The sequence below is a fragment of the Schistocerca americana genome, chromosome 10 (genome assembly GCF_021461395.2).
Source record: "Schistocerca americana isolate TAMUIC-IGC-003095 chromosome 10, iqSchAmer2.1, whole genome shotgun sequence".
Classification (NCBI taxonomy): domain Eukaryota; kingdom Metazoa; phylum Arthropoda; class Insecta; order Orthoptera; family Acrididae; genus Schistocerca; species Schistocerca americana.
Genome location: NC_060128.1, coordinates 102,618,756 through 102,645,398, shown reverse-complemented (window position 1 = coordinate 102,645,398; position 26,643 = coordinate 102,618,756). Strand labels below are relative to the sequence as shown.

Genomic DNA, 26,643 nt, shown 5'->3' with positions numbered 1-26,643 from the left:
ATTGCCACAGCGTGTCGTCGCATGTACTCGACTAATGTCTGAAGCACTGCTAGAGGGAACTGACACTATCACTGCTGCACTGCTCTCCATAAATCCGTGAGAGTACGAGTGGTGGAGATCTCTGCTGAACAGTTCAAGTTCATGTTTGGGGAGTGCGGTAGCCAGCGGAAGTGTTTAAATTCAAAAGGGTGTTTCTCCAGCCACTCTGTAGCAATTGTGGACGTGTGGGATGTCGCATTGTCCTGCTGGAAGTGGCCAAGTCCGTCGGAATACGCAGTGGACATTAATGGATGCAAGTGATCAGGCAGGGTGCTTACGTACGTGTCACCTGGCAGAGTCGTATCTAGACGCATCAGGCGCCTCGTATCACTCCAACTGCACTCGCCCCACACCTGTACAGAGCCTCCACCAGCTTGGACAGTTCCCTGCTCACATGCAGATTCATGGTACACTCGTGAAATGGTCGTACGGGAAAACTTCATTGCTACCTGGGAGATGCTGTGTCCCATTGCCCGTAAGCCGACTACACCACGCTGAAACTCACTTGAATCTTGTTAATCTGCCATTGTAGCAGCAGTAACTGATCTAACAACTGCGCCAGATACTTATTGCCTTACATAGCCGCAGCGTCGTATTCTGCCTGTTTAAATACCTCTATATTTGAATACGGATTCTCATACCATTTTCTTCAGCACTTCTACATCTGCATGGATACTCTGCAAATCGCATTTAAGTACCTGGCAGAGGGTTCATCGAACCACCTTCACAATTCTCTATTATTCCAATCTCGTGTAGCACGCGGAAAGAATGAACGCCTGATTTCCCTTATTTTATCGTGGTGATCGTTCCTCGCTATGTAGGTCGGTGTCAACAAAATATTTTCGCATTCGGAGGAGAAAGTTGGTGATTGGAATTTCGTGAGAAGATTGCGTCGCAACGAAAAACGCCTTCCTTTTAACGATTTCCAGCGCAAATCCTGTATCATTTCAGTGACACTCTCTCCCATATTTCGCGCTAATACAAAACGTGCTGCCTTTCTTTGAACTTTTTCGATGTACTCCGTCAGTCCTATCTGGTAAGGATCCCGCGCCGCGCAGCAGTATTGTAAAATAGGACGGACAAGCGTAGTGTAGGCAGTCTCCTTAGTAGGTCTGTCGCATCTTCCAAGTGTCCTGCCAATAAAACGCAGTCTTTGGTTAGCCTTCCCCACAACATTCTCTGTGTGTTCCTTCCAATTTAAGTTGTTCGTGATTGTAATACCTAGGTATTTACTTGAATTTACGGCTTTTAGATTAGACTGATTTATCGTGTAACTGAAATTTAACGAGTTCCTTTTAGCGCTCATGTGGATGACCTCACACTTTTCGTTATTTAGGGTCAACTGCCACTTTTCGCACCATTGAGATTTCTTTTCTAAATCGTTTTGCACTTTGTTTTGATCTTCTGATGACTTTATTAGTCGATAAACCACAGCGTCATCTGCAAACAACCGAAGGCGGCTGCTCAGATTGTCTCCCAAATCGTTACTACAGATAAGGAACAGCAATGGGCCTAGAACACTACCTTGGGGAACTCCAGAAATCACTACTGTTTTACTCGATGACTTTCCGTCAATTACTACGAACTGTGACCTCTCTGGCATGTAATCACAATTCCAGTCACATAACTGAGACGATATTCCATAAGTACCCAATTTCATTACGAGCCGCTTGTGTGGTACAGTGTCAAATGCCTTTCGGAAATCCAGGAATACGGAATCGATCTGATATCCCTTCGCAATAGCATTCAACACTTCATGTGAATAAAGAGCTAGTTGTGTTTCTCAGGAACGATGTTTATTAAACCCAAGTTGACTCTGTGTGAATAGACCGTTTTCTTCGAGGTAATTCATTATGTTCGCACACAATATGTGTTCCAAAATCCTGTATCGTATCGACGTTAACGATATGGGCCTGTAGTTTAGAGGATTACTCCTACTACCTTTCTTGAATATTGGAGTGACGTGTGCAACTTTCCAGTCTTTGGGTACGGATCTTTCGTCGAGCGAACGGTTTATATGATTGTTAAGTATGGCGCTAATGCGTCAGCACACTTCGAAAGGAACCTAATTCGTATACAGTTTGGACCAGAAGTCTTGCTTTTATTAAGTGATGTAAGTTGCTTCACTACTCCTAGGATATTTACTTCTACGTTACTCATGTTGGCAGCTGTTCTCGATTCGAATTCTTGAATATTTACTTCGTCTTTTGTGAAGGCATTTCGGAAGGCTGTGTTTAGTAGCTCTGCTTTGGCAGCACTGTCTTCGACAGTATCTCCATTGCTATCGCGCAGAGAAGGCATTGATTGTTTTTTGCCGCTAACATGCTTGACATACTCCCAGAATGTCTGGATTTTCAGCCAGGTTTCGAGACAAAGTTTCGTTGTGGAAACTGCTATAAGAATCTCGCATTGGAGTCGGCGCTAAATTTCGAGTTTCTGTAAAAGATCGTCAATCTTGGGGACTTTGTGTCTGTTTGAATTTGGCACAGAATGGGATTTTCTCTCTGCAGCGGAGTGTGCGCTGAAATGAAACTTCCTGGCAGACTAAAACTGTGTGCTGGACCGAGACTCGAACTTGGGTCCTTTGTCTTTCACGGGGTAGTGCTCTACCATGTGAGCTACCCAAACGCCGGCACGGTAGGTCAGCGTGTTCGGTCAGAGAGCCGGTTGGCCTCTTTAATAAAAAACTGAGTGGAAGGATCAACCACAGAACTTGAACAGGATGTCTTGCGGCGCCCGTAACGACCAAACATAACGAACAAAATGAAAAAAAAGTGAAAAGTTTAATTTAAAAAAAAAAGTTGTTAGAGCAGTCGCCCGCGAAAGGCAAAGGTCCCGAGTTCGAGTCTCGGTCCGGCACACAGTTTTAATCCGCCAGGAAAGTTTCGTTTTAAATTTGGCATGTTTGTTTCGTTGTTTCTCCAACAGTGTTCTAACCCGTTTTGTGTTCAGTTCAGTGTATATTGAACGGAGCTGGGGTTTACAGACTTCCCTGGCAAAAAGCAATTTTTCTGTAGCCTCCATCAGATGTGCCGCAGTGGATACACCGGTTCCCGTGAAGTTAAGCGCTGTCGGACGTGGGCGGCACTTGGGTGGGTGGCCATCCAGGCCGCCATGCGCTGTTGCCATTTTTCTGGGTGCACTCAGCCTCGTGATGCCAATTGAGGAGCTACTCGACCGAATAGTAGCGGCTTCGGTCAAGAATACCATCATAACGACCGGGAGAGCGGTGTGCTGCCCATACGCACCTCCTATCCGCATCCTCCACTGAGGATGACACGGCGGTCCGACGGTCCCGGTAGGCCACTCGTATATGATTTTCCGCCTTAAAATGAGAGGTGAGGTTGGTAATAGTTCCCCATCTCAAGATGTTCATCGTTATGGAGGATGCTAGCAGCAGCAGAATGCAGTGCGTGGCAGAGGGTGGCTGCCACTCACCTTGCCGACGAACGGCAGGCCCGGCTTGTACAGCCTGCGGACGGCGCGCCCGAAGCGCAGCTCCACGAAGTGCTCCTCGGCCATAGCCACCTCGTCCTCTGGCGCCGACGCCTGCGTCGCCTCACCGCGACCTCCGCCCCCGACACCCCCGCCGCCCTCGTCGCCTCCGCTGCCCCCGGCTCCCAGCCAGGGCGAGGCCGGCGTGCCCAGTGGCCTGGCTGTGCCGCCCCCGGCACCGCCGCCCCCGCCGCCCCCGGCTGCCTCCTGCTGCGGCAGGCTGACGTTGAAGGCGGCCGCCGCCCCCCAGCCGGAGAGACGGCGGTCGTCCGCCTCCAGGTGGAGGTGCCACGTGCCCGTGGGCGCCGCCCCCGAAAGCGGTAGCGAGAAACTCAGCACGCCTGCAATTGGGATGGCGAAAACAGGGCGCTTAAAACCGATACCGGTATTTCGTTCTGATTAATCAATATTTCTGTATTTGATTGTTTTCGATATAACAAGTATTTATTATTTGTGACTAATAACCAATTAAAAAAGAAACAAAGATGTCAATGAGACACAACAGCAGTGCCAAAATTTTTCGTTTTTTAAATAATTCGATGATATTATGATATTATGCATCATAATATCATCGAATTGATATGTGAACACAAAATAAGCAGTCTTGCATATGCGGATGACTTAGTTGTGATGGCAGGTTCGATTGAAAGTTCAGAGCTAGATCAGAAATGTAAGGACTATGGTATGAAGATTTGCATCTCCAAAACGAATGTAATGTCAGTGAGAAAGAAATATGAACGGATGGAGTACCAAATAGGAGGAACAAAGTTAGAACAGGTTGACGGTTTCAAGTACTTAGGATGCATATTCTCACAGGATGGTGACATAGTGAAAGAACTGGAAGCGAGGTGTAGCAAAGCTAATGCAGTGAGAGCTCAACTTCGATCTACTCTCTTCTGCAAGAAGGAAGTCAGTACCAAGACTAAGTTATCTGTGCACCGTTCAATCTTTCGACCAACTTTGTTGTATGGGAGCGAAAGCTGGGTGGATTCAGGTTACCTTATCACCAAGGTTGAGGTTACGGATATAAAAGTAGCTAGGATGATTGCAGGTACTAGTAGATGGGAACAATGGCAGGGGGGTGTCCACAATGAGGAAATCAAAGAAAAACTGGGAATGAACTCTTTGGATGTAGCAGTCAGGGCAAACAGGCTTAGATGGTGGGGTCATGTTACACGCATGGGAGAAGCAAGGTTACCCAAGAGACTCATGGGTTCAACAGTAGAGGGTAGGAGGAGTCGGGGCAGACCAAGGAGAAGGTACCTGGATTCGATTAAGAATAATTTTGAAGTAATAGGTTTAACATCAAAAAAGGCACCAATGTTTTGTAAGGGGGGCTATGCTCCAGATTGAACGCTGAAAGGCATAATCAGTCTTAAATGATGATGATGATGATGATGCAATAATTCGGTTCCGGGCGGGGTCAGGGATTTTCTCTGCCTCGTCATGACTGAGTGTTGCATGATGTCCTTACGTTAGTTAGGTTTAAGTAGTTCTAAGTTCTAGGGGACTGATGACCATAGATGTTAAGTCCCATACTGCTCAGAGCCATGCCAACCACTTTTTTTAAAATAAACCTTATTTTTAAAAAAGGAGTAATTTTTATTTGTGGTATTTGCATTGGTTTGAACAATTTTAAACAAAAGAGGGTATATGCATTTGTACTTAATATATATATTTGATAGTGACCGGGCCAAATAGCTCACGAAATAAGCGTCAAACGAAAAAACTACAAAGAACGAAACTTGTCTGCCAAAACAGGTCGAACGTGGGAAATGTCGTGCAGTCGCAAACTTTTGTACAGTGGTTGAAGGGCGTGCCGTGAACAGCAATGCTAGAAATCCTGACCATGGAAGCTGAGTGTGGGAGGAGGGATACGTTTGAATAACTCACGAAAACTCGAAAACCGACAACATATTCCAGCACAAATTTTAACTACATTAAATCTGTTGGAAAAGGAACCTGTTCATTCCTTTCATTTTTTATACCTGTAGCGAGCGACAGAATTTGAAAATCTCTAACGTGGTTTACTAAGGCCAGAAACAGAACTGAGGGATGTATAAAACCACATAGCTAGGGGCAGTATTACTAAATCTCCTTCACGTCTAAGGTCACAAATTTTTTTGTCATCAGAGTACCGGTTTCGGCCTCTAATGACCATCTTCAGATCTGTTTTATAAAAACATGTCCTAATGTACCGGAACCATAGTGGCATCGTCAAATGTTAAACACGAAATCAGCACCAGCATCGTAAAATATATAGGGTGATTCACGAAGGTAAGCAAATACACTCCTGGAAATGGAAAAAAGAACACATTGACACCGGTGTGTCAGACCCACCATACTTGCTCCGGACACTGCGAGAGGGCTGTACAAGCAATGATCACACGCACGGCACAGCGGACACACCAGGAACCGCGGTGTTGGCCGTCGAATGGCGCTAGCTGCGCAGCATTTGTGCACCGCCGCCGTCAGTGTCAGCCAGTTTGCCGTGGCATACGGAGCTCCATCGCAGTCTTTAACACTGGTAGCATGCCGCGACAGCGTGGACGTGAACCTTATGTGCAGTTGACGGACTTTGAGCGAGGGCGTATAGTGGGCATGCGGGAGGCCGGGTGGACGTACCGCCGAAGTGCTCAACACGTGGGGCGTGAGGTCTCCACAGTACATCGATGTTGTCGCCAGTGGTCGGCGGAAGGTGCACGTGCCCGTCGACCTGGGACCGGACCGCAGCGACGCACGGATGCACGCCAAGACCGTAGGATCCTACGCAGTGCCGTAGGGGACCGCACCGCCACTTCCCAGCAAATTAGGGACACTGTTGCTCCTGGGGTATCGGCGAGGACCATTCGCAACCGTCTCCATGAAGCTGGGCTACGGTCCCGCACACCGTTAGGCCGTCTTCCGCTCACGCCCCAACATCGTGCAGCCCGCCTCCAGTGGTGTCGCGACAGGCGTGAATGGAGGGACGAATGGAGACGTGTCGTCTTCAGCGATGAGAGTCGCTTCTGCCTTGGTGCCAATGATGGTCGTATGCGTGTTTGGCGCCGTGCAGGTGAGCGCCACAATCAGGACTGCATACGACCGAGGCACACAGGGCCAACACCCGGCATCATGGTGTGGGGAGCGATCTCCTACACTGGCCGTACACCACTGGTGATCGTCGAGGGGACACTGAATAGTGCACGGTACATCCAAACCGTCATCGAACCCATCGTTCTACCATTCCTAGACCGGCAAGGGAACTTGCTGTTCCAACAGGACAATGCACGTCCGCATGTATCCCGTGCCACCCAACGTGCTCTAGAAGGTGTAAGTCAACTACCCTGGCCAGCAAGATCTCCGGATCTGTCCCCCATTGAGCATGTTTGGGACTGGATGAAGCGTCGTCTCACGCGGTCTGCACGTCCAGCACGAACGCTGGTCCAACTGAGGCGCCAGGTGGAAATGGCATGGCAAGCCGTTCCACAGGACTACATCCAGCATCTCTACGATCGTCTCCATGGGAGAATAGCAGCCTGCATTGCTGCGAAAGGTGGATATACACTGTACTAGTGCCGACATTGTGCATGCTCTGTTGCCTGTGTCTATGTGCCTGTGGTTCTGTCAGTGTGATCATGTGATGTATCTGACCCCAGGAATGTGTCAATAAAGTTTCCCCTTCCTGGGACAATGAATTCACGGTGTTCTTATTTCAATTTCCAGGAGTGTGTTTTAATATGTTATTCTACAAGTAAAACTAAAGGAAAAAGTTCATATAGACGGTTGAATAACTCATGAATAACTCGAAAACCGAGAACGTATTCCGGTACAAATTTTAACTACACTAAATCTCCTGGAAGTTACGGAGTTTAAGCTAATAAAAGATTTTGCCTGAAATTTAGAAACTTCGCTAGTACGAAGCCATCGCAAAACTGTAAGAGCTGAAAGTAGAGCACTATTTCCATTTTTTCTTTGTTACTAGTCTGGTGAATCGAATAAAACATGTCCCAGACGTGTATCTGCAGTAGTTTTCCGGTAAATACACAGAAGAAAAGATTATTATACAAGTAAATTTGTTTACTTTCGAGTAAGAATGTAGAAACGTTCACGTCATCGTTCGCAACCGTTAGTGAACTGTTTCAGTCGTTTCCTAACTTTGAAAGGAGTTAGTTTTCTGTATCGTTCAGTGAAAGAACATAATAATAACAGTGTACTTGAGTGAAACCACATAGTAACTGTTGTGGTAACTACTGCAGGTACACGTCTTGGACATGTTTCATTAGATTCACCAAATAAATAACAACATAGTAAATGGAAATCGGGCCTTAGTTTAACCTCATACAGTTTTGCGATGGCTTCATACTCGTATTAGCGAAGTTACTAAATTTTAGGTAATATCTTTTACTAGCAGTAACTCAGTAATTAAACATTTGCGGACCTATATTTGTATGAACTTTTTTCTTTAGTTTAACTTGTAGAATAACATATTAAAATATTAGCATATCTTCGTGAATCACCCTATATATAAATAACAGCATATGCAAGAGTCATCTTGCCAGCAACAGGCGTAAGGGTGTTGTGATGTATGACGTTATTACGGCGCGGAGTTCATGAGTTGGTTGTGTTTGTAGATGTCGTCTTTTTGTGTTTGATGGCGCCCCGTGTGTGTGTGTGTGTGTGTGTGTGTGTGTGTGTGTGTTTGGGATGGCCGACCTACTTTGCAGCCCCGAAATTTGTTGGTGGTAGGTAATAGTTTATTGGGTCTATTTTTCTAGAGTTGTAATGTTTCGTGTATTTATTGTGTATCGAATATGTTTTAATTTACGTAGGGACGTTTGACTTTTGAATTTTTGAGGTGTTGCGGTTTTGGTTCTGTTTTTCGTAGATGTTGGTGTTGGATTTTTCGTATGAATAGTTGTGGTTGACCTATGCAAGTCAAGGAAAACGACCGATTACAATTTTCGTATAGTTTTATATGTAGGTATTAGTGTTTTGTTATCGTCAGCTGTGGTCAAGGGAAATTTCTGATTCCAGTTTTCGTTGTTTTTGCTGTAGGCGTTGGTGTTTTGGTATCGCCAGCTGCAGTTGACATATATAGGTCAAGGGAAGTGTCAGATTCCTGTAGATTTTGTAATTTTTGTTTGTTTCTCATTTTGTGTGTTTTGGGATCGTGGAGTGTTTTTTACTGTTATATTTAGCTTGTCCGCTCCCTAAAACCCCCAATTTCTCGCGGTTGTCCCGCTAGTTTGATTGTAGTTTTGGAGGGAGTTGTTGTTGTCTTATTTATAGGTGTTTTCGTATTTTTTTGCCGTGTGTATGTAGTGACATCATAGGCGCCATATTGGAGACGCTTAGAATAGCCATTTCCGCCATATTGATGACGTCATGGGTCAAAGCAGACGGGTGGAATCGGACACTTCCGTAATCCCAACCATAATGGCGCTGATTTTGTGTTTAACATTAGACGATGCTACTATGGCTCCAGTACATTAGGACATGTTTTTATAGAACAGATATAAAGATGGTCAATGTAGACCGAAACCGGTAGTCTGATGACAAAAAATTTGTGACCACAGGCGTAAAGTAATGGAAATAGATTCCATTTCTGGTCACTATTTTATTCGCGACCATTTCGCAGCTTGAGAAATAGTATTGCTCCAGGCACTGATCCCTGTGCCTCAGTACTGTACGATATTATTGCTCGATATTGCTGACTGCCTATGGGCTGCTTAACAACTGCGGTACTATTAAGTCGAGATCCAGGACATGTTTTTATGAAATAAATATGAAGATGATCAATATAGACCGAAACTGGTAGTCTGATGACAAAAAATTTGTGACCACAGATGGAAAGTAAAGGAAATATATTCCATTTTGGGTCACTCTTTTATTCGCGACCATTTAGCAGCTTGAGAAATAGTATTGGTCCAGTCACTGATCCTTGAGGTATGCTCCACTTAATTGTGCCACAGTACTGTACGATATTATTGCTCGATATTGCTGACTGTCTGTGGGCTACTTGACCACTGTGGCACTACTAAGTCGAGATCCAGGACATGTTTTTTTTATAAAACAGTTATGAAGATGGTCAATATAGACTGAAATTGGTAGTCTGACGACAAAAAATTTGTGACCACTGATGTGAAGTAAAGGAAATATATTCCATTTCGGGTCACTCTTTTATTCGCGACCATTTCGCAGCTTGAGAAATAGTATTGGTCCAGTCACTGATCCCTGAGGTACACTCCACTTAATTGTGCCTCAGTACTGTACGATTTTATTGATGTTGCTGACTATCTGTGAGCTGCTTGACAACTGTGACACTACTAAGTCGAGATCCAGGACATGTTTTTTACAAAACAGATATGAGGATGGTCAATACAGACTGAAATTGGTAGTTTGATGACGAAAAATTTGTGACCACAGACGTAAAGTAAAGGAAATATATTCCATTACTGGTCACTATTTTATTCGCGACCATTGCGCAGCATGAGAAATAGTATTGGTCCAGTCACTGATCCCTGAGGTACCCTTCGCTTAATTGTGCCTCAGTACTGTACGATATTATTGCTCGATATTGCTGACTGTCTGTGAGCTGCTTGACAGCTGTGACACTACTAAGTCGAGATCCAGGACCTGTTTTTTACAAAACAGATATGAAGGTGGTCAATATAGACCGAAATTGGTAGTCTGCTGACAAAAAATTTGTGCCACAGACGTAAAGTAAAGGAAATATATTCCATTTTTTTTCACTATTTCATTAACGACCATTTCGCAGCTTGAGAAATAGTATTGGTCCAGGCACTGATCCCTGAGGTACCCTATACTTAATTGTGCCTCAGTACTGTATGATATTATTGCCCGATATTGCTGAATTTCTGTGGGCTGCTTGACACCTGTGGCACTACTAGGTCGAGATCCAGTGACGAGGCGATGACAGGTGGAGCCGACTAAACCTCTGTGCTGGAGAGAGAAAGAGAAGTACTCACCATGTCCGAGGCTGACTTGCGGCCACCGCGCCACGCAGTTTCCGGCGGGGTCCCTGACGCAGACGCTGCCCGCCGCTCCGGAGGGAAGTCGCAGTGATTGGTCCAGCGCCAGCACCCAGAAGTGCACTGCAGCAAAAAGAAAAAGCCTCAAAATACAGTCACACACAGTTGCAAACGTATGTGCCAACTGTGGACGAACTTGCCCAGCATCGACACAAGCAGCGCAGGACAAAGAGCAAATCTTGCGAACTATGGATGAAGGGTATCAGACGGATGCCATATTCCTTGACTTCCGGAAAGCGTTTGACTCTGTGCGCCACTGCAGACTCCTAACTAAGGTACGAGCATATGGTATTTGTTCCCAAATATGTGAGAGGATCGAAGACTTCTTAAATAATAGAACCCAGTACGTTGTACTCGAGGATGAGTGTTCATCGGAGGTGAGGTTATCATCTGGAGTCCCCCAGGTAAGTGTGGCAGGTCCGCTGTTTTCTATCTACGTAAATGATCTTTTGGATAGGGTGGATAGCAATGTGCGGCTGTTTGCTGATGATGCTGTGGTGCACGGGAAGGTGTCGTCGTTGAGTGACTGTAGGAGGATACAAGATGACTTGGCCAGGATTTGTGATTGGTGTAAAGAATGGCAGCTATGTCTAAATATAGATGAATGTAAATTAATGCAGATGAACAGGAAAAAGAATCCCATAATGTTTGAATACTCCATTAGTAGTATAGCGCTTGACACAGCCACGTCAATTAAATATTTGGGCGTAATTTTGCAGAGCGATGTGAAGTGGGACAAGCATGTAATGGCAGTTGTGGGGAAGGCGGATAGTCGTCTTCGGTTCGTTGGTAGAATTTTGGGAAGATGTGGTTCATCTGTAAAGGAGACCGCTTATAAAACACAAATACGACCTATTCTTGAGTACTGCTCGAGCGTTTGGGATCCCTATCAGGTCGGATAGAGGGAGGACATAGAACCAATTCAGAGGTGGGCTGCTAGATTTGTTACTGGTAGGTTTGATCATCACGCGAGTGTTACGGAAATGCTTCAGGAACTCGGGTGGGAGTCTCTGAAGGAAAGGAGGCGTTCTTTTCGTGAATCGCTACTGAGCAAAATTTAGAGAACCAGCATTTGAAGCTGACTTCAGTACAATTTTACTGCCGCCAACTTATATTTAGCGGAAAGAGCACAAAGATAAGATAAGAGAGATTAGGGCTCGTACAGAGGCATATAGGCAGTCATTTTTCCCTCGTTCTGTTTGGGAGTGGAACAGGGAGAGAAGATGCTAGTTGTGGTACGAGGTACCCTCCGCCACGCACCGTATGGTGGATTGCGGAGTATGTATGTAAATGTAGATGTGGATGTAGAAATTCTTCCACTTTCACCAATGACTTAGTGAGCATTGGACAAACAATGTACTGTATCATTTATTTACACGTCTAGTTCCATAAGACCAAATTTAGGAGCAAACCTCCAAGTTCTTGGAATGTGCCAGTACATGAAATTATAACATAAAACTAATAAAAGATAAAACAAAACGTTTTTGAACCCAAAAAAGGCCAATCCATAAGTTTAAGTAAACGCAATGATTAATATATGAGGGTCACTCCAAAAGAAATGCATACTATTTTTGTAAAAATACAGTTTTCATTCTGCATGTGTGAAAGTTTTACAGCGTGTAGATACATCCTTCCCGCTTGTTTTCAAACTTAGTTCAACCTGTTCCCGTGAGTGGTGCCGTCACAGCATGTCTTCAAGATGGCTGCTACACTTCACGTTCGTTAGAAGCAACGTGCTGTCAGACTTCGTGTGCTGTGAAAACGAGACAGTGGGAATCATCCACAAGAGGTTGAAAAAGGTGTACGGAGATGCTGCTGTCGATCGCAGTACAGTTAGTCGGTGGGCAAGCAGGTTACGTGATGAAAGCGGGCACGGCAATATTGAGGATTGTCCTCGCAGCGGCAGGCCTCGTACTGCACACACTCCAGACAATGTGCAGAGAGTTAACGAATTGGTGACTGCTGACAGACGCATCACAGTGAACGAATTGTCACGCTACGTTGGGATAGGGGAAGGAAGTGTCTGCAGAATACTGACAGTGTTGGCGTTGAAAAAAGGTTTGTGCCAGGTGGGTGCCCAGGATGTTGACAGTGGCTCACAAAGAAACAAGAAAAACGGTATGCAGCGAACTTTTGGAACAGTAAGAGATTGGTGGAGATGAATTTCTTGGAAGAATTGTGACAGGTGATGAAACTCGGTTCCATCACTTTTCACCAGAGGCGAAGAGGCAATCAATGGAGTGGCATCATGCAAATTCACCCAAGAAAGAAAAAAAATTCAAAACCACACATTCTGCTCGAGAAGTTATGGCTACCGTGTTTTTCGATTCCGAAAGACTTTTGCTTGTGGACATCGTGCCAAGTGGAACCACCATAAATTCTGATCCATATGTGACGAGAACAGCGACAAACTTAACATCAGGATTGATGGTCACGAAGTCAACGAAGTTAATGAATTCTGCTACCTAGGCATTAAAATAACCAATGACGGACGGAGCAAGGAGGACATCAAAAGCAGACTCGTTATGGCAAAAAAGGCATTTCTGGCCAACAGAAGTCTACTAATATCAAATACCGGCCTTAATTTGAGGAAGAAATTTCTGAGGATGTACGTCTGGAGTACAGTATTGTATGGTAGTGAAACATGGACTGTGGGAAAACTGGAACAGAAGAGAATCGAAGCATTTGAGATGTGGTGCTATTGACGAATGTTGAAAATTAGGTGGACTGATAAAGTAAGGAATGAGAAGGTTCTACGCAGAATCAGAGAGGAAAGGAATATGTGGAAAACACTGATAAGGAGAAGGGACAGGATGATAGGACATCTGCTAAGACATGAGGGAATGACTTCCATGGTACTAGAGGGAGCTGTAGAGGGCAAAAACTGTAGAGGAAGACAGAGATCGGAATACGTCAAGCAAATAATTGAGGACGTAGGTTGCAAGTGCTACTCTGAGATGAAGAGGTTAGCACAGGAAAGGAATTCGTGGCCGGCCGCGTCAAACCAGTCAGTAGACAGATGACCAAAAAAAAAAATGTGACGACACTGAAGAAACATCAAGCTCGACTGTGTCATGTTCGACCACATCTGCAAAAGCAGGATATTTTGCTGTTGCACGACAATGCACGGCCACATGTCAGTCAAAAAACCGTGGAAGCGGTCACAAGACTCGGATGGACAACACTGAAACACCCGCCTTACAGTCCTGACCTGGCTCAATGTGAGTATCATCTCTTCGGGAAACTGAAAGATTCTCTTCGTGGAACAAGGTTTGCAACTGATGACTCCCTTGTGCACGCTGCCAAACAGTGGCTCTAACAGGTTGCTCCAGAATTTTACCGTGCGGGTATACAGGCGCTGGTTCTAAGATGGTGTAAGACAGTTGAGAGGGATGGAAATTATGTGGAGAAGAGAAAATATTGTTCCTAAAGAATGTATCTACACACTGTAAAACTTTCAAACATGTAGAATAAAAGATGGATTAAAAAAAATAGTTTGCATTTCTTTTGGATTGACCCTCATAACATAGGAATAAGTTTAATTTTTCAAGGAACTCCTCAACAGAATAGGAGTGACCCAAGAAGAAACTCTTCAGTTTCGATTTGAAAGCGCGTGGATTTATGCTTAGATTTTTGAATTCTAGTGGTAGCTTATTGCAGATGGGTGTAGCAGTATATCGCACACCTTTCTGCACAAAAGTCAAGGAAGTGCGATCCAATTGCTGATTGGATTTCTGCTTTCTAGTAACTGAGTGAAAGATGCTAATTCTTGGGAATGAGCTGATATTGTTAACAAGAAACGACAGTAAAGTATATTTATATTGAGAGGCCAATGTCAGAATACCCAGACTAATGAACAGGGGTCACAATAGATTCGCGAACTTACACCACTTATCGCCCGAATCGCCTGTTTCTGTGCCAAAGATATCCTTTGAGAATGGGAAGAGTTTCCCCAATATATAACACCATACGTCATAAGCGAACCAAAATAAGCAAAGTAGACTACTTTTCGTGTCGAACTATCACTTACTTCAGATACCGTTTGAATAGTAAAAATGGCAGCATTAGGTCTTTGAACAAGATTGTGAAATGGGCTTTCCACGACAGTTTACTATATATCTGAACATCCAGAAATTTCAACCGTTCAGTTTCAATAATCATATGCCAATGTGTTGAATTGCGTGTTGGAAAGTGTAGAAACTGAGTCTTACTGTGATTTAGTGCCAGTTTATTTTCTACAAGCCATGAACTTATGTCATGAACCACACTACTGGAAACAGAGCCAATGTTGCACAGAACGTCCTTTACTCCTAGGCTAGTGTCATCAGCAAACAGAAATATGTTAGAGTTACCTGTAATATTAGAGTGCATATCATTTATATAGATAAGGAACAGAGTGGCCCCAACACTGATCCCTGGGGCACCCACCCATTTGACTGCAACGCACTCAGAGCCCACATCACAGCCATTCTCAACACTGTGTATAATGACCTTTTGTTGCTTGTTATTAAAGTAAGAGGTAAAACAATTATGAGCTGCTCCCTGTATTCCATATTGGCCAGTCTTCTGGAATAAAACGCATCAGTTAAATCAAGAAATATGTCCAGCGTTTGAAATCTTGTGTTTAGCCCATCCAGTACCTCACAGAGAAAAGAGAATATTTTCAGTTGTTAAACCACTTCTAAAGCAAAATTGTACATTTCATAGCAAATTATGTGAAATAAAATGATCAATTATCCCCACATACACAGTCTTGTCAACAGCTTTAGCAAACACTAATGGCATATAAATAGGTCTAAAATTGCCTAAATTATCCCTTTCTCCCGTTTTATAATGTGGGTTTAATTCTGAGTACTTTGATCGTTCAGGAAACTTACCAATCGTAAAGGAAAAATTACAAAAAAGGCTAACTACTGGGCTGACATATGCAGCACATACTTTAATATTCTGCTAGGCACTCCATCATGTCCATGAGAGTCCTTAGTCTTCAATGATTCAATTATTGACCCAGTCTCCCCCAGTCAGTATCGCACAGAAGTATTTCAGACATCAATCTCAGAAAGGCTTTTTCCAAGGGATTTGTACGATTCTCTGTAGAAACTAAGTTTTTATTTAATTCACCAGCAATGCTCAGTAAATGATTGTTAAATACTGTACAACATCGAGACTATATCGTTATCTACATGCGGATCTTTCGAAACACAAACAACAGGGACAATTTTGTGACTCTTGAAGTTTCCGTGGCTGATATGTTGTAAATAGTGTTCACGGGTTTAGCGCCGGATAACGTTGTGCAAATTCCACAATACTTCCTTGGAGCAACTATCCGACATTTTACATTTTCAGGTGGCTGAATTTTGCTGGTGGCTAAGTACGACTGGCGGTATCCTCAAGTTGACGCCCCTGTAAACCGAACACGTGCGCGAAGAAAGTGCAGACGCGGATATCATGCATGCGCAATTATTTGCAGGTAGTTGGCACGGTACTCAAATGCCCTCTGCCGAAAATCGCAGAAAATCTGGAGTAGTGGAGATCTCTTCTCAACAGCAGGTTCCAAGGCATCCTATATATGCTCAATAATGTTCATGTCTGGGGAGTTAGGTGGCCAGCGGAAGTGTTTAAACTCAGAAGAATCTTCCTGGAGCCACTCTGTAGCAGTTCTGGACGTGTGGGGTGTCGCATTGTTCTGCTGGAATTGCCCAAGGCCGTCAGTATGCACAGTGGACACAAATGCGTTGAGGTGATCAGACAGGATGCTTACGTACTTGTAACCTGTCAGAGTCGTATCTAGACGTCTCAACGGTCCCATATCACTCCAACTGCACACGCCCCACACCATTACAAAGCCTGCACCAACTTGAACAGTCCTGTGCTGAACTGTAGGGTCCATGGAGTCAAGAGATTGTCTCCATACCTATACACGTCCATCCGCTCGATACAATTTGGATCGAGACTCGCCCGACCAGGCAACACGTTTACACAGTCATCAACAGTGCAGTGTCGCTGTTTCCGGGCCCAGTCGAGGTTCAAATGGCTCTGAGCACTATGGGACTTGACATCTGAGGTCATCAGTCCCCTAGAACTTAGAACTACTTAAACCTAACTAACCTAAGGACATCACACACATCCATGCCCGAGGCAGGATTCGAACCTGCGACCGTAGCAGTCGCGCGGTTCCGGACTGCGCGCCTAGAACCGCTAGACCACCGCGGCCGGCCCAGTCGAGGTGTAAAGCTGTGTGTCGCGCAGTCATCAAGAGTACACGATTGGGCCTTCGGCTCCGATAGCCCCTATCGATGATGTTCTGTTGAATAGTTCGCACGCTGACACCTGTTGATGGCCTGCATTGATATCTGCTGCAATGTGCGGAAGGGTTGCACTTCTGTCACTTTGAACAATTCTATTCAGTCGTCATTGGTCCCATTCTTGAAGGATTTTCTTCTAGCCGCAGCGATGTCGGAGATTTGATGTTTTACCGGATTTCTGATAATCACGAGACATTCGTGAAACGGTCGTACGGTAAAATCCACACTTCATCGCTTCTTCGGAAATTCTGCGTCGATCGCTCGTTCGGCGACTATAACACCACGTTCAGACTCACATAAAACTTGATAACCTGACATTGCAGCAGCAAAAACTGATCTAACAATTGCGCTGGACACATTTTTTTTTTTTTTTTTTGGCGTTTATCGATTTTATTTGTTATGTTCCTGGAAGTCTTTGTCGAGTCAGGTAGTAGGAGATGTAAGGGCGTTCAGGAACATAACAACTAAAATGTGCTCAAAAGAATCTGCGGATGGCTCTAACAAGCCATGCCATAATAAACAAATGTTATTGCGATCTCGACTGTTGTTTTAACCAAACACCAGATTGCAGCGCTCCACGGACAGTGTCGTCCAAATTAAGATTTCTGCCATACCTTGTACATCTACATCTACATTTATATTCCGCAAGTCACCCAACGGTGTGTGGCAGAGGGCGCTTTAAGTGCCACTGTCATTACCTTCCTTTCCTGTTCGAGTCTCGTATGGTTCGCAGGAAGAACGACTGCCGGAAAGCCTCCGTGCGCTCTCGAATATCTCTAATTTTACATTCGTGATCTCCTCGGGAGGTATAAGTAGGGGGAAGCAATATATTCGATACTTCATCGAGAAACGCACCCTCTCGAAACCTGGACAGCAAGCTACACCGCGATGCAGAGCGCCTCTCTTGCAGAGTCTGCCACTTGAGTTTGCTAAACATCTCCGTAACGCTATCACGCTTACCAAATAGCCCTGTGACGAAACGCGCCGCTCTTCTTCGGATTTTCTCTATCTTCTTTATCAACCCGACCTGGTACGGATCCCACAATGATGAGCAATACTCAAGTATAGGTCGAACGAGTGTTTTGTAAGCCACATCCTTTGTTGATGGACAACAGTTTCTATGAACTCTCCCAATGAATCTCAACCTGGCACCCGCATTACCAACAATTAATTTTATATGATCATTCCACTTCAAATCGTTCCGCACGCATACTCCCAGATATTTTACAGAAGTAACTGCTACCAGTGTTTGTTCCGCTATCATATAATCATACAATAAAGGATCCTTCTTTCTAGGAATGTGCAATAAATTTCATTTGTCTATGTTAAGGGTCAGTTTCGACTCCCTGCACCAAGTGCCTATCCGCTGCAGATCTTCCTGCATTTCGCTGCAATTTTCTAATGCTGCAACTTCTCTGTATACTACAGCATCAAACGCGAAAAGCCGCATGGACACTATCTACTAGGTCATTTATACACTACTGCCCATTAAAATTGCTACACCAAGAAGAAATGCAGATGATAAACCGGTATTCATTGGACAAATATATTATACTAGAACTGACATGTGATTACTTTTTCACGCAATTTGGGTGCATAAATGTTGAGAAATCAGTAGCCACAACAACCACCTCTGGCCATAAAAACGGCCCTGATACACCTGGGCATTGAGTCAAACAGAGTTCGGATGGTGTGTACAGGTACAGCTGCGCATGCAGGTTGAACACGATAACACAGTTCGTCAAGAGTAGTGACTGGCGTATTGTGACGAGCCAGTTGCTCGGCCACCATTGACCAGACGTTTTCAATTGGTGAGAGATCTGGAGAATGTGCTGGCCAGGGCAGCAGTCGATCATTTTCTGTATCCAGAAAGGCCCGTATGTGACCTGCAACATGCGGTCGTGCATTATCCTGCTGAAATATAGGGTTTCGCAGATATCGAATGAATGTTAGAGCAACGGGTCGTAACACATCTGAAATGTAACGTCTACTGTTGAAAGCGCCGTCAATGCGAACAAGAAGTGACCGAGACGTGTAACCAATGGCACCCCATACCATCACGCCGGGTGATACGACAGTATGGCGATGATGAATACACGCTTCCAATGTGCATTCACCGCGATGTCGCCAAACACGGATGCGACCGTGATGATGCTGTAAACAGAATCTGGATTCATCCGAAAAAACGACGTTTTTTCATTCGTGCAACCAGGTTCGTCGTCGAGTACACCATCGCAGGCGCTCCTGTCTGTGATGCAGCGTCAAGAGTAACCGCAGCCATGGTCTCCGAGCTGATAGTCCGTGCTGCTGGAAACATCGTCGAACTGTTCGTACAGATGGTTGTTGTCTTGCAAACGTCCCCATCTGTCGACTCAGGGAACGATACGTGGCTGGACGATCCGTTACAGCCATGCGGATAAGATGCCTGTCATCTCGACTGCTGATGATACGAGGTCATTAGGATCCAGCACGGCGTTCCGTATTACCCTCCTGAACCCACCGATTCCATATTCGACAAACGCGAGCAGCAATGTCGCGATACGATAAACTGCAATCGCGATGGGCTATAATCCGACCTTTATCAAAGTCGTAAACTTGATGGTACGCATTTCTGCTCCTTACACGAGGCATCACACCAACGTTTCACCAGGCAACGCCGGTCAATTGCTGTTTGTGTATGAGATATCTGTTGGAAACTTTCATCATGTCAGCACGTTGTAGTTGTCGCCACCGGCGCCAACCTTGTGTGAATGCTCTGAAATTCTAATCATCTGCATATCACAGCATCTTCTTCCTGTGGGTTAAATTTCGCGTCTGTAGCATGTCATCTTCGTGGTGTAACAATTTAAATGGCTAGTAGTGTGTATATTGTGAAAAGCAATGGTCCCATAACACTCCCCTGTGGCACGCCAGAGGTTACTTTAACGTCTGTAGACGTCTCTCCATTGAGAGCAACGTGCTGTGTTGTGTTTGCTAAAAAGTCTTCAATCCAGCCACACAGCTGGTCTCATATTCCGTAGGCTCTTACTTTGTTTATCAGGCGACAGTGCGGAGCTGAATATAGGAAGAGCTCCTCGCTTTCACGTCCGGTGTGAGGCCGGCGTTACGCTTGCGTGGCTGGCGTGTGAGGATAAGCGGAAGGGCTATGGGCGGCGGATGAACCGCTTGTGGGCCGGCGTCCGCTTCAGGGTGACGCGTCGTGCTGAGCCCACGGCGACAGAGATGGATGGACAGACGCTGCTTCGTGAGCTCACGGCAGACCAGCGGCCGCAGCCTTGTCCAACGGCAAAGCACTCTGCCTAATTGAACGGCCGCACACGCACGCACACACACACACACACACACACACACACACACACACACACGCACACACGCACATCCCGCATCAGCTAGCGCCTGCATTCCCACCGCCATAAACGGTGTTTCTGTAACGGCTAGACCTGTGTCAAAAACCGATTACGCAGCGGAGTACTTTTCAACTACACTACTGGCCATTAAAATTGCTACACCACGAAGACGACGTGCCACAGACGCGAAATTTAACCGACAGCAAGTAGATGTTGTGATATGCAAATGATTAGCTTTTCAGAGCATTCACACAAGGTTGGCGCCGGTGGCGACACCTACAACGTGCTGACATGAGGAAAGTTTCCCACCAATTTCTCATACGCAAACAGCAGTTGACCGGCGTTGCCTGGTGAAACGTTGTTGTGATGCCTCGTGTAAGGAGGAGAAATGCGTACCATCACGTTTCCGACTTCGATAAAAGTCGGATTGTAGCCTATTGTGATTGCGCTTTATCGAATCGCGACATTGCTGATGGCGTTAATCGAGATCCAATGACGGTTAACAGAATACGGAATCGTTGGGTTCAATAGGGCCATACGGAACGCCGTGCTGGATCCCAACGGCCTCGTATCACTAGCAGTGGAGATGACGGGCGTCTTATCCGCATGGCTGTAACGGATCGTGCAGCCATGTCCGATCCCTGAGTCAACAGATGGGGACGTTTGCAAGACAACAACCATCTGCACGAACAGCTCGACGACGTTTGCAGCAGCATGGACTATCAGCTCGGAGACCGTGGCTGCGGTTACCCTTGACGTTGTATCACAGACAGGAGCGCCTGCGATGGTGTACTCAACGACGAACCTGGATGCACGAATGGCAAATCATTTTTTCGAATGAATCCAGGTTCTGTTTACAGCATCATGACGGTGGCATCTGTGTATGGCAACATCACGGTGAACGCACATTGGAAGCGTGTATTCCTCATCGGCATACCGGCGTATCACCCGGCGTGATGGTATGGGGTGCCATTGGTTACACGTCTCGGTCACCTCTTGTTCGCATTGACGGCACTTTGAACAGTGCTTGTTACATTTCAGATGTGTTACGACCCGTGGCTCTACCCTTTATTCTATCCCTGTGAAACCCTACCTTTCAGCAGGATAATGCACGACCGCATGTTGCAGGTCCTGTACGGGCCTTCCTGGATACAGAAAATGTTCGACTGCTGCCCTGGCCAGCACATTCTCCAGATCTCTCACCGATTGCAAACGTCTGGTTAATGGTTGCCGAGCAACTGGCTCGTCACAACACGCCAGTCACTACTCTTGATGAACTGTGGTATCGTGTTGAAGCTGCATGGGCAGCTGAACCAGTACACGCCATCCAAGCCCTGTTTGACTCAATGCTCAGGTGATCAAGGCCGTTATTACGGCCAGAGGTGGTTGTTCTGGGTACAGATCCGTTTATCATCTGCATTTCTTCTTAGTTGAGCAATTTTAATGGCTAGTTGTGTATTAACAACAATGAAAGAAGCCACCACAGATCCACTGACACATTAATTATGCCACGGTCGGATTCGGTATAAAAAAGAGAGAGAGACTGAGAAGAACAGAGAGAGAGAGAGAGAGAGAGAGAGAGAGAGAGAGAGAGAGAGAGAGAGAGAGAGAGAGAGAAAACACATCACCTGGTTACACTGCCAACAGTCTGCATAACGAATGTACACAGAAACGGTCTATTGACACAGAGTCAACATCAGTTCAGATAACATCGTTCTTGTGAAACACAACTACCTCTTTATTCACATTAAGTGCTGAGTGCTATTGACAAGGTATTTCAGATCGATTCCGTATTCCTGGATCTCAGGAAGGCTTTTGACACTGTACCACACAAGCGGCTCGTAGTAAAATTGCGTGCTTATGGAACATCGTCGCAGTTATGTCACTGGATTTGCGATTTCCTGTTAGAGAGGTCACAGTTCGTAGTAACTGACGGAGAGTCATCGAGTAAAACAGAAGTGATTTCAGGTGTTCTCGAAGATAGTGTTATAGGCTCTTTGTTGTTCCTTACCTATATAAACGATTTGAGAGACAATCTCAGCAGCCGTCTTCGGTTGTTTGCAGATGACGGTGTCATGTATCGACTAATAAAGTCATCAAAAGATCAAAACAAACTGCAAAACGATTTACAAAAGATACCTCTATGGTGTCGCAAATGTCCATAAGGTGTGAGGTCATCCACATGAGTGTTAAAAGCAATCCGGTAAACTTTGGTTACACGATAAATCAGTCAAATGTAAAGTTCGTAAATTGATCTAAATACTTAGTAATTACCATTATGAACAACTTAATTTGGAAGGAACACATAGAAAGTGTTGTGATGTGATGATGATGATGATGTTTGGTTTGTGGGGCTCTGAACTGCGCGGTTATCAGCTCCCGTACAAATCCCCAATCGTTTCTTAGTCCAATCTCGTCACTCTCATGAATGGTGATGAAATGATGAGGACAACACAAACTCCCAATCCCCCGCGGAAAAAATCCCGAACCCGGTCGGGAATCGAACCCGGGACTATAGAGTTGGCCCACCCTTAACCTTGATGACAGCTTCCACTCTCGCAGGCATACGTTCAGTCAGGTGGTGGAAGGTACCTTGGGAAATGGCACCCCATTTTTCACAGAGTGTTGCAGTGAGGAAAGGTATCAATGTCGCCCGGTGAGGCATGGCACGCAGTCGGCGTTCCAAAACATCCCAGATGTGACCTATAGGATTGAGGTCATGGCTCAGTGCAGGCCAGTCCATTACAGGGATGTTATTGACGTGTTACCACTCCGCCACAGGCCGTGCACTCTGAACGGGTGATCGAGGGTATTGAAAGATGCCATTCCCGAATTACTGTTCAACAATGAGAAGCAATAAGGTGCTTAAAACATCAATATAGGTCTCTGCTGTGATAGTGCCACGTAAAATATCAAGGGGTGCAAGTCCCCCTCCATGAAAAACACGACCACACCATAACACCACTGCCGCCGAGTTTTTCTCTTGGCAATATACTCGCTGGCAGATGACGTTCACCGGCCTTTCGCCATACCCGCACCCTCCCATCGGATCGCCACGCCACATTGTGTACCGTGATTCGTCACTCCACACAACGTTTTTCCACTGTTCAATCGTCCAGTGTTTACGCTCCTTACACCAAGCGAGGCTTCGTTTGGAATTTGCCGACGTGTTGCATGGCTTATGAGCAGTCGCTCGACCATGAAATCCAAGTTTTCTCATCTCCTGGCTAACTGTCATAGTACTTGCAGTGGATTCTGATGCAGTTTGGAATTCCTGTGTGATGCTCAGGATAGATGTCTGCCTATTACACATTACAACCCTCTCCAACTGTCGGCGGTCTCTGTCAGTCAACACAAGAGGTCGGCCTGTCCACTTTTGTGCTATACTTGTCGCTTCACGTTTCCACTTCACTATCACATCGCGAATAGTGCGCCTATGGATTTTTAGGAGTGTGGAAATCTCGCGTACAGACGTATGACACAAGTATCACCCAATCACCTGACCACGTTCGAAGTCCGTGAGTTCGGCGGAGCGCCGCATTCTGCTCTCACACGTTGTCTAATGACTACTGAGGTAGCTAGTACGGAGTACCTGGCAGTAAGTGGCAGCACAATGCACCTAATATGAAAAATGTATGTTTCTGGGGGGGGGGGGGGGAGGGGTGGTGCCCGGATACTTTTCATCACATAGTGTACAAAGGGAGAAACGATCACCATGGTAAAGTAAGGGCAATCAGAGCTCGCATGGAAAGTTCGTTCTTTCAGCGCGCTATACGGGATTGGAATAATAGAGAATTGCCAAGTTGGTTTGGTAAACCCTCTGCCAGGCACTTAACTGTGATTTGCAGAGTATCCATGTAGATTTAGAATTGCTTTCTTCATCCGACCTGGTACGGATCCCAAACACTGGAGCAGTACTCAAGAACAGGTCGCACCACGTCCTATATGCAGTCTCCTATGTAGATGTAGAATTACTTCGATGTCCTCCTTCAGTACGACCTGGTACGGATCCCAAACACTGGAGCAGTACCCAAGAACAGGTCGTACCACGTCCTATATGCAGTCTCCTATGTAGATGTAGAACTGCTTCGATGTCCTCCTTCAGTACGACCTGGTACGGATCCCAAACACTGGAGCAGTACTCAAGAACAGGTCGCACCACGTCCTATATGCGGTTCCTATGTAGATATAGAGTTGCTTCGATATTATCCTTCAGTACGACCTGGTACAGATCCCAAACAGTGGAGCAGTACTCAAGAACAGGTCGCACCACGTCCTATATGCGGTTCCTATGTAGATGTAGAGTTGCTTCGATGTCCTCCTTCAGTACGACATGGTACGGATCCCAAACACTGGAGCAGTACTCAAGAACAGGTCGCACCACGTCCTATACGCAGTCTCCTATGTAGATGTAGAATTGCTTCGATGTCCTCCTTCAGTACGACCTGGTACGGATCCCAAACAGTGGAGCAGTACTCTAGAACAGGTCGCACCATGTAATATATGCGGTTTCCTATGTAGATGTAGAATTGCTTCGATGTCTTCCTTCAGTACAACCTGGTACGGATCCCAAAAACTGGAGCAGTACTCAAGAACATGTTGCAGCACGTCCTATATGTGGTCTCCTTTACAGGTGAACCACTCTTTCCTAAAATTCTCCCAATAAATAGAAGTAGACGATTCGTCTTCCCTAACACGGTCCTCACATGCTCATTCCATTTGATACTGCATTGCAACGCTACACCTAGATATTTAAACGACTTGACCGTGTCAACTGCCAGACCAGCATGGTCTACAAGGGACTGAATGGAACCTCTGAACCGCTTCGCCATTTTACATAGGACAAGCCCATACCGTTTTGCCAATCTCATGATGCAATAATTCTACTTATGCACTGGTGAGAGATCAGCAGAAACTGCAGCATCCGTACAATAACTAAGATACCAGTGAGGTTCGTTTCAGAGTGTGCCGATACAATAGCTCCATACTTCGCAATCATATACAACGGCTCGCTCGTATGCAAAGACTGGAAAGTTGCCTTGGGCACGGATGTGTGTGATGTCCTTAGGTTAGTTAGGTTTAAGTAGTTCTGAGTTCTAGGGGACTGATGACCTCAGAAGTCAAGTCCCATAGTGCTTAGAGCCATTTGATTTTCTTTGAACAAAATAGAAATCAGAGCTCGCACAAGAGGATTTAAGTGTTCGTTTTCTGTGCGTACTGTTCGAGAGAGGAATGGTAGAGAAGTAGCTCGAGCATGGTTCGATGAACCCTCTGCCTGACAGTTAATATTGAACTTCAGAGTAATCGTGTAGATGTAGATGTAGACTAAGTGACCGAAACGACCTAAAGTACTACGACCACATAAATCCAATTCTACAAAATGCAGATGCGGTGCTGGGATTGGATGTCTGGTCTAATATGTCATTTAATGAAGTGATGTGTTCTGCAAGCATCATTCGAACCGACGAAATATGATCGCCACTATAAAAAGTTCATATTGGTATGTATTAGATAATCAACTGTCGGGATGTGCGCTGAAGAGCCAAACAAACTGGTGTGTAAGTAGGTTGTTTAAGTTTTTATGTTGGTAACATCATGTAGCGCTCTGTATGAAAATCACTGGCTGTGCTGTGTGCAGTCTGTGGCTGGTTGGCATTGTTGGAATATTCGCTATTGTAGTGTCGGGCAGTTGGAGGTGAACGGCGCGTAGTGTTGGAGGTGAGCCGCCAGCAGTGGTGGATGTGGGGAGAGAGATGGCGGACGATCTGGACGTGTGTCCATCAGAAAGAGTAAATTTGTAATACTGGATATCATGAACTGATATATATATGATGACTTTTGAAGATTATTAAGGTAAATACATTGTTTGTTCTCTATCAAAATCTTTCATTTGCTAACTATGCCTATCAGTAGTTAGAATTCTTTATTTAGCTGGCAGTATTGGCGCTCAATGTATTGCAATAGTTCGAGTAACGAAGGTTTTTGTGGGGTAAGTGATTCATGAAAGGTATAAGTTATTGTTAGTCAGGGCCATTCTTTTGTAGGGGTTATTGAAAATCAGACTGCGTTGCGCTAAAAATATTGTGTGTCAGTTTAGTGCTCATCAGAATAAGTTCAAAATGGCTCTGAGCACTATGGGACTCAACTGCTGTGGTCATAAGTCCCCTAGAACTTAGAACTACTTAAACCTAACTAACCTAAGGACATCACACACATCCATGCCCGAGGCAGGATTCGAACCTGCGACCGTAGCGGTCGTGTGGTTCCAGACTGTAGCGCCTTTAACCGCTCGGCCACTCCGGCCGGCATCAGAATAAGTAAAGTGAGAAATGTCTGAGTACGTTCAGTGCTGCTCAGCTGTTTGAAAATCAAATAACGTACGAGGTTTATCAGCACAGTAATTCACTAATTTTTCTAAAGGTA

At 45.4% G+C, this 26,643-nt stretch overlaps 1 protein-coding gene across 1 annotated transcript in view; it reads right to left on the bottom strand.

Annotated features, from left to right (window-relative positions):
* Positions 1 to 26,643, bottom strand: part of LOC124552274 (C3 and PZP-like alpha-2-macroglobulin domain-containing protein 8) — an 842,473-nt gene that overhangs the window by 299,669 nt on the left and 516,161 nt on the right. The window contains exons 5-6 of the mRNA XM_047126553.1: positions 10,506 to 10,631; positions 3,478 to 3,875 (exon numbers count right to left, since the gene is read on the bottom strand). Of these exons, the coding sequence (XP_046982509.1) occupies positions 3,478 to 3,875; positions 10,506 to 10,631 (524 nt within the window). The remainder of the gene's footprint in view (positions 1 to 3,477; positions 3,876 to 10,505; positions 10,632 to 26,643) is intronic.